We start from the raw sequence: 11,623 nt of genomic DNA, 5'->3' as shown, positions 1-11,623 counted from the left end.
TGGCTGGCCAGCACAGCGGTTATGGCAGGAGCCTTTCCTGCCTCCGCAGCAGCACTAAGGATGTCTGCCTAACAGCTTAGTCCCGCACTGTGGGGAGCAGGCCTAAGCTGTTAGTCGGACATCCCCCAAGGGCTCCTGGGCTGCCAGAGGGATGTCTGACTGCCAGCTTAGGCCTGATCCCCTGGGGAGCAGTCCTAAGCCATCAGTCAGACATCCCCCAAGAGGTCCCGGACTGTGAGAGGGTGCAGGCTGGACTGAGGGACTCCCTTCAGTGTTCTGTAAGGGAATAAAAATATATTGCTCTGACATCGTTTTCAAGATGTATAGTTGTGGGAACTATGCCAGAGTCGCCAGATAGCCAAGGCTAATTAGAGTGTGGAGGCCTTGTTGATAGTATACCTGACGGCCAAGGCCACTCTGAACTTGGGAATTTTAATCACAATGTCCAAGAACTACTCAGCTGTGTGGCCACAGCCACCTCACAGTACCCCATGCCCTTCCTTCTATAACACAAATAATGATGTCACTGTTGGCAGCTGGCCTCTTTGGTCTAAGTGGTATAATACATTACGGAGCAGCCAGGAGTGAGGAGTGCAGGAAAGCCTGGAGAGCGGGGAGAGGCTAGAGAGGCAAGAGTAGGGAGCTCAGGTGCCACTACTGTGTGAGGCAGTGAGTCTAGGGGCAGCGTGCACCTGCTCGGATAATAGCTGTGGGTACAGGCTAACGCTGCTTTGTGAGAAAGATGGATTTGTTCACCAGCCGGTGTGTAGCTGCCTCTATGGGACTTTGCTATGAAGAACTGTTTTGTCTGATGGCTCTATGGCCACTGGCTTCTACAATAAAGACTCATTCTCATACACCCACAACTTCTCATGGCTTCTCTGTCTCTAAGACTGGTGTCCAAGAAGGTCCAGCCCCTGGCAGAGGGGCTCGGACCCAACAATTAGTCAAGCAGTGTTTGAGAAGGAACCTGCTCTGACACTTGCTGTGGTCATTAGTAGGATTCAGAAGAATATATGGACTCAGAGCAGCTGTGCTCTAGCTGTGCTCTGACAACAGTCAAAAGAAAAAAGCCAAGTGGATAAAGAGGTATAAAAAATGTGCTATTTAGAAAGGGAGGATGGATATGTATACTTAAAAGAAATCTCAGAAAAATGGACAAACAAAAAAGAAGTCCTAAAGACTTAATAGCCAAAACAGTGTGATTGTCAGGTCTCAATTTCTGGTTCTCAACCTTTCTAATGCCGCGACCCTTTAATACAGTTCCTCATGTTGTGGTGACCCCCAACCATAAAATTATTTTCGTTGCTACTTCGTAACTGTAATTTTGCTATTGTTATGAATCGTAATGTAAATATCTGTGTTTTCCGATGTTCTTAGGCGACCCTGCTAGCGGTTCTCAACCTGTGGGTCGCGACGAAAATAATTTTATGGTTGGGGGTCACCACAACATGAGGAACTGTATTAAAGGGTCGCGGCATTAGAAAGGTTGAGAACCACTGTACTAGAGAGTGAGGAGGACGCAGATAGGTGGCTAGGGAGGTGCAGAAGGTCAATGAGCATTTCCTAGGTGTCTGCCATTTACAGCACCTGAGCCAGGCCCCTCACATGCATTTTCTCCTTTAATCCTTTCCAGCTTCCCTTTGAGGTAGGTGTTTCTATTGTCCCCACTTTATAGATAAGAAAAGGAGAGCAAAAAGAAGTTAGGCGACTTGATCAAATTCATAAAACAACTAAAGTACCAGAAAGAGGGATTTGTGCCTGGGCCTTTGGTATCCCAGCTGCAGCCTCACCCTCTTGCTGGGCTCCAGGTAAAGCCCTTAGGCCCAGGCCACATGGAGGTAATGCCTCCTTAGAATCCAGTTTATAACTTCTTCTCCACCGACTCCTGAGACACCAGGCCTGGCTGCAAGGACTGGGCCCCTAGCTTCCTCCCTCCCGGCTTCTCCTGGTCTGGCTGCTGGCGAGGGAGGAGTGCCTCTAAGGCACTGGCTTTGGATTTGATTGCATATGAAATCACCTGAGGAGTTTCAAAAACTACTGATAATCAGATTCTGGTTTAATATGTATGGGTTTTAGCCTAGCAGCAGAGCCTGCCCCTATATTGGGGTCCTGGGTAAGGGAGACCTGGCTAATCACAAGAGAGCAGAGGCCCAGAGCCACGGAGAGTCATTGCATCGACATTTCTGTTCAATGCTTCAGCTTTCCCGACTCAGCAAGGGCTGCTCCTGCTGTGTGCTCCACTGTGCCATGGGCCGTGCTGAGCGAATATTTGAACAGCATTTAGTTCCTAAACCTGCAGCAGCCTGAGCCCCCCAGGTTCAGAACCTCCTGCCGGGGGTAGGCAGCCCTCTCAGCTTCTCCTTCAAGCCCAGCTACTGCAGGAGCCATAGAGCCACTCAGAGCTCTGGCCTGGCTTTCCAGAGACAGCTCCCTGCCCAGAAGTGTCACTGGGGGAAGGGAAATACACCCAAAGGCCCAGGGTGCTGGCCCCTCCTCCGAGCTTCCTCTCCAGGACTCAGAGGGCTCCTTTCTTTGCTGTGGTCCTTTTGCCTTCGTATTCTGTGCTCAGGGGAAGTTTGAGCCTGTGTCTATCCCTGAGATCCAGAGGGACTTTTGGATTTGAGTTTCTCCATCCACCAAATGGGAATACTAGTGCAGCTGCCTCCTGGGAGGAAGTGGAAGTCACTGAGTCAGCTCAGGTTAGGAGCTGGGCACAGAGCTTGGCTTATGGGGGCTGGGGTCAAGGTGAACACCCCGCAGCGCCGGCCTCACCCACAGGCCTGGGGTCGGCCTGGCTGTTCAGCTCTCAGAAGCACCTGGACAGGCTCAGGGTCTTCACATTCCTGGACCAAGTTTACTCTCTCATCCCATTGATCCTTTTTTCTTTGCTCCAAATAGCCTCCTTGTTTTGGAGTTATACATTTACAAGGAAAGTGTGGCCTCCTCATGGCTTGCTCACAAAGGGTGCCAGGCCCGTACCTCCCCCAGCCACCCAGATCCCCTCCCCCAACCTAAGCGTTCTGACATGAGTAAGAAGTGAGGCATCTGCTGTGTCCAGGCATGAACAGACCCGCCTGGCTGTCTCTGTTTAGCCCGATCTCTATCATAAAAGGCAAATTCCCTTGGAGAGTTTCCACACACTCAGGGCTCTGGGTGCCTGGGGTGCCGAATTCATGAAAGGCAGCAAAAAAGGAGCAATGCGGGCAGCAGAGGCAGCAAAGGATAGCTGCACGAATGTGGCCTTCAGTTCATCCAAGGCAAACGCTTGCAGAGGGATCAGGAGAGCCCACCCTTCTCACTTCCTGATTTTATAACCACTCAGCCCCCAACTGAAATCTGAGTCACCAATCAGGGCTGTTAAACCAGGGGCTCCCCATCCTGCCTCCAGCAGCCTAGTCAGTGCTAGTAGCCTGCAGGGCAGAGGGTGGCCCCATTGCACCATCTCCCCGTGTACAGAAGTTTCCAAACCAAAGTGACATTTGAAAAATATATATATTTATTGATTTCAGAGATGGAGAGGGAGAGAGATATAGAAACACCAATGATGAGAATCACTGACTGGCCGCCTCCTGCACACCCCACACTGCGGATGGAGCCTGCAACCCGGGCTTGTGCCCTTGATTGGAATCAAACCTAGGACCCTTTAGTCTGCAGGCTGACACTCTATCCACTGAGTCAAACCAGCTAGGGCCAAAGCAACCTTAACACTTAATGCCCGCAGCTTTGGGCATTAAGGTCACAGCAAAGCATGGTGACCAGGGCAGTCATGGGATGGGGGCTTCTACCAGTTGATCAGTGTGACCTGGTGGTGAGAGGTGCCCATTCCTGTCTCCCAGGGGCTTAAGCTCCTCCCACTGCCCCCCCCCCCCATTAGGTGACCAAGACTTCTCTGGGTGATACTGCTGGATAGTGGGTCTCTGGTCCAGCTACTCTTCTGGAACCATAGGCTCTTTTACCATCTACCAACCCTGATATTTCCCAGGCCCCACCCACCCAAGTTCCCCTCAAGTCTTTCCCTTTTCTCCGTCCTCTTTCCCCTCCCTAAATCTCCCCTCTTTATGGTGACATTCTTCTCCCCTTTCCTGCTACCAGAGGACTTAGGCCAGCTTTCCGCCCATCACAGTGGTCAGGGGCCTGACTAGCAGGTCTCTCTGAATCTGTAGAGAACCCAGAGGTGAGCATCACAGAGGCCCAAGCCCCTCCCTGTGGTGGGGGGAGGAGGAAACATTTTCTACTCCTTCCTAGTGAGTCATCTCCCCAACCTCCACCACCCACCACAGAAATTAAATGGGGTGGGGGGAGTGCTTCTTTACACACACACACACAACAGAATGTCAGCTTACAATAAGACAAAAACTAAATTATAACTAATAAGATTCAGCAAGTTTGCCAGATACAAGATCAGCCTGCACAAATTAACAGCATCTCTCCCACCCACAGCAGCTACTAGAAAATATTACTAAAAAGAAATCATTCACAGTAGCAATAAGGATCACAAAATATCTGGGCATTAACACTAAAACTGCTATATAAAATTAAAAAATTTTAATAAAGGAAGCAAAATGATCTGAATAAGTAGAGCACTTCCCATGCTTTTGTACTGGATGACCTAATATAGAATGCCTCATCTTGGGTGGCTTTATTAAGACCTAATTAAATTAATGATTAACCTACCATTTCAGTGCAATTCCATTCAAAATTTCAAATTGGATTTCTTTTTGAGAAACTCAATATATCATTAGAGTAACGTTATTTGTTTTTTCTTTTTGTCTATTGTCCGCAGTTTATTTAACAATATGATATAAGAAATGAGTGGGTACTTTACCATCTATACAGGGATTGATCTTCTTGAGTTTTCTTTTTCATGGCAGTTATAGCACTTGCATGATTGACACTAGAATTGCTTTTCCTCACTTCAAGTTTCACATAGAAGAAAGAATGCTCTTCTCTAGTAACATTAGCATGGTCTAGGACAGTGGTCGGCAAACTCATTAGTCAACAGAGCCAAATATCAACAGTACAACGATTGAAATTTCTTTTGAGAGCCACATTTTTTAAACTTAAACTTCTTCTAACGCCACTTCTTCAAAATAGACTCGCCCAGGCCATGGTATTTTGTGGAAGAGCCACTCTCAAGGGGCCAAAGAGCCGCATGTGGCTCGTGAGCCGCAGTTTGCCGACCACGGGTCTAGGAGAGTGATCATCCCTATTTTTTGTCTAAAACCAGTTTTATCAGAGAAACAAAGCAACATTTTCTGTATCTGCCAGATAAGAGTTTATCTTAAGCCAGCATGTACAGATGCATGTGTGGGAGTGTGTGTGTGTACGCAGGAGCCAATTCCTATCAACCAGGGGTAATACAGTACTGGGAGAACGCCCAGAGTTCACAATAGAAAAAATCTCCCACAACATCAGAAAGTTGTCAGGATACATTATAAGCCTGCATTATTTCAGGAATCAGTTTCTGAATATTATTTTTCTTCTCACTTTTAACAAATGTTTAAAATCATAAAAATATAAGTAAAAATATGGATATAATGGACTTGATTTTCCCATTAAAAAAGGCATGAGTCACCAGCAACGATGACAAAAAATCCAAACAGAACCCTTCTCCCCCAAGAACAAAATATTTTTTTAAAAAAGCAAAGAGAGCCCTGACCAGTTTGGCTCACTGGGTAGAACGTCAGCCTGCGGACTGAAGGGTCCCAGGTTCGATTCCGATCAAGGGCATGTACCTTGGTTGCGTGCACATCCCCAGTAGGGGGTGTGCAGGAGGCAACTAATCGATGTTTCTCTCTCATCGATGTTTCTAACTCTCTATCCCTCTCCCTTCCTCTCTGTAAAAAATCAATAAAATATATTTTAAAAAGCAAAGAGAGACCAGATATTTAAATCACCTGGTTTTTAACAAAAACATATGCTTTTTATTGTTTCTTTAAATAGCAATATACCCTTCTGTGGCTTGGAAGTAGCAGTTCCATCTAAGAATAAAAAGAGCCTAGATTCTTGGATTTCAGTATAAAAGGTCCAAGAACATGAAAGGGAAAAAAAAGTGATGCTCTCACAATGCTACAAATCCTCCACAAACTTTTCTAGGGTGTCTACTGTGGTGTCACCGACCAGGGACAGCTCACTGGGCAATGCACTCCTGTGGGGATATTCAGCTGTGGTAGCATTGCATGTTTGGGGTTCCCCAAGTGTCCCTGATCTATGGAGTTGGCCATGGTGACTGGGAGTCCTGGGTGGGGAGAACCAGTCGGGGGGAGACTTGGTGTGGTGAAGGCTGGGGCATATCCATGGTGATGGGCTGGAATGTGGAGGCTGGGACTGGGGTCTGGAGACTGGACAGGGGCCAGGGATCTCACCTGGCTACTGAGGGATGTGGCCATCTGCTGGCCAGGGAGGTGAGGCCTGTGGCTCTCTGAGAGCATGTGCTGCTGGGGCTCATGGGGTTTGTTAGGCCCGTGCTGACAGGAGACAGGCCAAGAGACGTTGTTGGAGTTTTAAAGATTTTATTATTAACACACACCAGTATATTCATTTCAGCAAGCAAGAATAGGGAGGGCGGGATATTTATGTGTCTGTGTGGGTCGGATGTAGGTGCAGGCGGTTGCAGGAAGCTGGGTCTAGCGTTGCTTTTCTCGGCTGCTTAGCTGTCTCTTGTGACACCTGAAATGAGAATTAACAGGAAAACGGCAGAGAGGGCAGGAGCCACAAGCGGGGACAATAGAAAGTACTGAGCGCAGGGGAGAAACTGAGGGCAGGGGAAAGGACAGAGTATGCCTAACAAGGTTTGGCTGGCCTGGGACCCAATCTGCTGCCGGATCGGCTCCTGCTGCATGGCTTCGGTAGCAAGCGACAGCGCCCCAGAGGCTGCTGGAACTGGGCGGGTCCTGCCAGGCCTGCAGCCATGCCAGCGCTGCCTTCCTGTTGTTGTTGTTGCTGCTGCTGCTGCTGTTGCTCTGCAGCATCTCTCTGTACTATGGTTCATACTCGCCACGCTGGGGTGATGCCCTGGGTTCATGATGTTCAAGGCCTGGCCCTGGGGGTTCAGGCCTCCCATTGCTTGCTGCTGCGGAGGGACTGCAGGTCGTGACCCACTGGCTTGCATGGCATTCAGGTTCAGCAGGCTGCGCTAGAGCTGAAGGCTGGGCTGGCTGGCCACTTACTTGGCCATGTGCTATTTGATGAAAGCTGCCATCAGCTGAGGGTTTGACTTGAAGATGTTGAGCACGTGCTGCTGTTGGGGTGCTGGGAGACTTCAGCGTCTGCAGCAGGTCTTGCAGGGCACCCGGCGAGATGCTCTGAGGTGGCTGCACCTTGGGTCTGCATAGACATCAGGGGTCTGGGCATGCCTCACATGGGCTGTTGCTGGGGGGTGGGTGCCGGCTGCCACTTCCGGGGGTCGGGGGCCAGAATAACAGGCCCTCTGAGCTGGATGGGTCACATTCAGGCCCATGGGGGCCATCTGGCTCTTGGGCATCACTGTGCCTCAGGAGCCTACTGTTGTTGGTGCTCACCCAGTACAGGTGCTGCTGTTGCTGCACCTCACGTGCAATCTGCCAGGCGCCTCCATTGTTGCAGGTGGGCCTGGGCGGGGGGGGGGTGGGAGGGGGACAGAGGCTGGGTGGGGATGCGGGACAAGCAGGCTAGAGACATGCTCACAGGCGAGGGCTGGGGTAGAGTCGGGGGCTGTGATCTCTGGGGTGTGCTGGGATGCAGTGTGCGGGGCCAGGGTGGTGCAGAAGGAGGGGAAGGCAGACTCTGCTGAGGCATGGTGCGGGTGTTGATGGTGGCATCTGCTGGCACATGAATTAGGCGTGCTGCCGGCGGTACTGTATCTCCTGCTGGCGGAGCTTCTGCTTGATGTTGAGGCAGTAGGGAATGGGGCATGGGTTTTCTTGGCAGTGTTTGGCATGGTAGCAGCAAAGGGCGATGAACTGCCTGCACACGCCGCAACCTCCGTTGGTCTTGCGCTGGCAGCCCTTGGTGTGCTGCACAACCCGCTTCATCTTCTGGCAGGACGGCTGCGGGCAGTTGGCATCGCGGCACTGGCGGGCATGTCTCAGGGACTGGATGCAGCGCTGGATGGCCTGGCGCCGCCACTCCCGGAGGCTCCTGAACTGCGGCTCCCCCTGGTTGCCGCCCTCATCGCCCACCTTGGCCTCTTCATCCAGGCCCAGCTCCACCTTCACCATCTTGTGGGCGTGGCCCTTGGTGGTGTAGCAGTTGTTGCAAAGGTCGTAGTCCTCGCACCCGGTGCAGTGCCAGTGGGTATCCACCTGCTGCTTGCACTCACTGCAGGTGTGGACACCGAGGTCCTGGCCCTGGCCGTGCAACTCCACCGACATGGCTAAGGTAACTCTAGAAAAGAGCAGCAGAGAGGAGAGCCTTGTTCAGCAAATACCTACAAAACCACAGAAATAACAGTGTGGTACTGGCTCCGTCAGAGTCAAGCCAGTGGAACAGAATAGAAACGTCACCTCACATGCAAACTTACTTCTCAGTGGGTCAAGCCACAAGTTACGGATTTGTTGGGCTATTTGCTACACTACTACATCCTAACAAGTGCACCTAAGGAACAACAACACGTGCACCTTGAGGGCCCTGTGTGACCAAATGAACTACAAAAAGGTGGCTCCCTGGAGAGAAGGCACTTGCTGCCCCACAGGCCGCACTATGTGAGTTTCCTCCTAAAGTAGCTACCCATGCCTACGTGTGAGACACAGGAAGCGGAGGCAGAAAACTGAGGCAGGCGGGTGCACAAAGCACAGGGCACCTGTCTCTTCCCACTGAACACTGTGGTGTCGCTACTGAGAAGACCAGCTCCCACCACCAGAAGAGCTGGACTGCGAGCTAAGGGGATGCACTCAGGCTGAGACCAAAAATCAGGGATTCCACCCAACAGCCCCATTCTGAGCATCCGGCAACTTTTACCCCTACGAATCCACGCAGACGTTCAGCTCGCCTAAACTCTCTTAGGTCTGATCAAAAACCTCAGCGACACCCCCTCCCCTCCCCCAGGAAACTGTCCTTTAGATCATTTGGCATCTGACAGTCCCTTCCGCTTAGACCACATTCCCTTTGCTAAGACCAGTCACTTTCTGTTCCATCCTTGCCTGGGGTCCTGACCCACCCAGAGAATTTCCCACAGGAAAGCCCCTTTAGAGTCCTTTAAAACCTCTGACTCCCCTGTCCCTGGGTGCTGGCACCATTTGGGGGTTGAGCCCATCTGCTTTCCAGAAGAGGATGATCTAATAAATTTATAATTCTTTATCACTTTTGGCCTCGTGCATGTTAGGTCTGATCAAATAACCAAATTGATACCCCTCCCCTGGGAAACTGATGTAAAGATCATTTTGCAGCCGACATTCCCTTCAGCTTAGACCACATTCCATTTGCTAAGACCAGTCACTTTCCCCTCCAGACCCGCCTAGAGAATTCCCGACGAGGAAAAAGCCCCCCTAGAGGTCTTTAAAAACTGACTCCCGGATCTCTGGGTGCTGGCACCATTTAAGGAGTCAGCCCATCTACTTTCTAGATGACCCAGTAAATTTTTAATTTTTTACCTCTTTTGTCCTCGAGCAGTTGCTCCTTCGCTCCTTCGGCGACCCCAACGGATGCCTAAAAGCTTTAAGAAGAAAAGAAAACTGGCAAAACTTCCTGGTTCCTCTTAGCAGCTGCCTAAAGGCAAAAATTCCTGCAGAAATGCGGGTTCGGCTCCGCCCCCTTCACTGCCTCCTCCCCCTTCCCCGCCTCCCCTCCCTTCCCCCCAGCCCTGCACCAGGATCTCCAGGATGGGTATGCCTCCCAGAAGCCTTGGACAACAGATTTGGGTTTGTTATCTGGTTGGGACAACATACAGAGACATTTCCAGTCACGAGTAAGGAGACTGAAGCTCATGCAGGGGGTGACTTGCCCTGGTTTACCTCCCTAATAAGTGGTGGAGCAGTTATCGAGAATTCAGTTGGGTTGGATGAAAACAAACTCAGACATGGGGTATAATTACTGGCATATGGACTAATTTTGTGAAATAATATTGATTTCATTTCATTTGTTAAATGAATCCATCAGACTGCTGTGATACAATTGACTGTAGTTTTGGGAAAACTCAGGTTTGTGTTTACATGTATGCACACATTCCAGACATAATTCAGTAGGAAAGCCCTTTCTAAAGCATATTAAAATGAAAATAATCACATTTTCCAAAAGTTTAATGGTGCTTGATAGTGTTTACGTGGAAGTAGGCAATTAACTTTAGTCCTGTTGGCATTCCAGTGCACTTGCCAAGCCGTTCGAGCTTCTGGTTTCTAGATGTGCTTAGATTTCTAGAGGAAAATAAGTAACATGGAAGGCATCTCCTAGGCCAGTGGTCGGCAAACTCATTAGTCAACAGAGCCAAATATCAACAGTACAATGATTGAAATTTCTTTTGAGAGCCAAATTTTTTAAACTTAAACTTCTTCTAATGCCACTTCTTCAAAATAGACTCGCCCAGGCCATGGTATTTTGTGGAAGAGCCACACTCAAGGGGCCAAAGAGCCGCATGTGGCTCGCGAGGACCTAGAATAAAAACCCAAATTGTTGCTCAATTATAATATTAGAAACACAAAAATAATCTCACTAAAATATATGGCTAAAAAATCAGATCTCATCAATTCTGTTTCCACTCTCTTTGGCTACTTGTCACTCATTCAGTATTTCTATAAAGTAACACCCTTTCCTCTTGTTTTTAGCAGGAATAGACTAGGTTGTGCTGTATTGACAAGCAAACCCCAAATCACAGAGGCTTATATCTTGATCATTGTTGAAGCTAAGTAATGGGTATAGCAGTTTTGATATACTATTGTCTCTGCTTTTATATAGGTATGTTTTTTTTTGTAATAAATGTTTTTTAAACCTCCATGGCTGAAAGCACCAGAATTCTGTTTTTTTTCTCACACTACATGTCCATCATGGATCAGTAAGGTCTCTACTCCTCTACCGCACTCTGTCCTCATTGAGAGACAGGCCAGCAAGCTTTCACCATCAGGAGTGTTGCTGGTTACATGCGGAGGAAAAGGAACATGCAGGAGCCATGTGATGGTTCCTAAGGCTTTGTGTGGAAGTAAACTAGCATGGTGTTCTCCTCTCATTGGCAAAGGAAGTCTCATGGCCACACTTAACTTCAGGGGCTTGGAAACTATGATCCTACTATGTGCTCAGGAGAAGTAAATCTGCATCTACTTGGTGAACAGCACTAATACTGCCACAGCCCTGAAGAGATGTGAATCTGGGAATTAAAGGCAAAAAGGTGCTCTGATACACCATCATTTTCCCCAGTGGGTTCATCCCAAAACAAAATCACTTAGCTTTCACATTTGGGATAAAGCACTCCAATTTATACCAAGATCAGGAGTTCCACAGTATCAGGAACAGCTTCTCTGTCACTACTTTTCCAATACAGAGCGCCCTGTCTTGTCTTTATCAGCTGCTAAAATAAGATTTGCCGAACTAAAGGAAACTGGGGCAAGCAGTGTGCATCACCAGCCATCCCTTAGAGTGCCCATTTCTCATCTTGGTTCTTATTTTACCAAACTCTGACTTATGGCATCCCCAGGCAGAGCGGGGAGGGCTGGGT

At 49.2% G+C, this 11,623-nt stretch overlaps 1 protein-coding gene across 1 annotated transcript; it reads right to left on the bottom strand.

Moving 5' to 3' along the window:
- Positions 1-6,500: 6,500 nt before the first annotated feature.
- Positions 6,501-9,713, bottom strand: LOC308250360 (CREB-binding protein-like). The gene is made up of 2 exons (XM_080672876.1): positions 9,573-9,713; positions 6,501-8,367 (listed from the first exon to the last, which is right to left on the bottom strand). Exon 2 carries the CDS (start codon positions 8,352-8,354, stop codon positions 7,818-7,820), a length of 537 nt encoding a protein of 178 aa, XP_080529002.1. The 5' UTR covers positions 8,355-8,367; positions 9,573-9,713; the 3' UTR covers positions 6,501-7,817.
- Between the last annotated feature and the right edge of the window lie 1,910 nt (positions 9,714-11,623).

This window comes from Plecotus auritus (assembly GCF_963455305.1).
Source record: "Plecotus auritus genome assembly, chromosome: 1".
Lineage (NCBI taxonomy): Eukaryota > Metazoa > Chordata > Mammalia > Chiroptera > Vespertilionidae > Plecotus > Plecotus auritus.
Note: the sequence above shows the minus strand (reverse complement) of the source record. Positions and strands in the feature narration are given on the sequence as shown.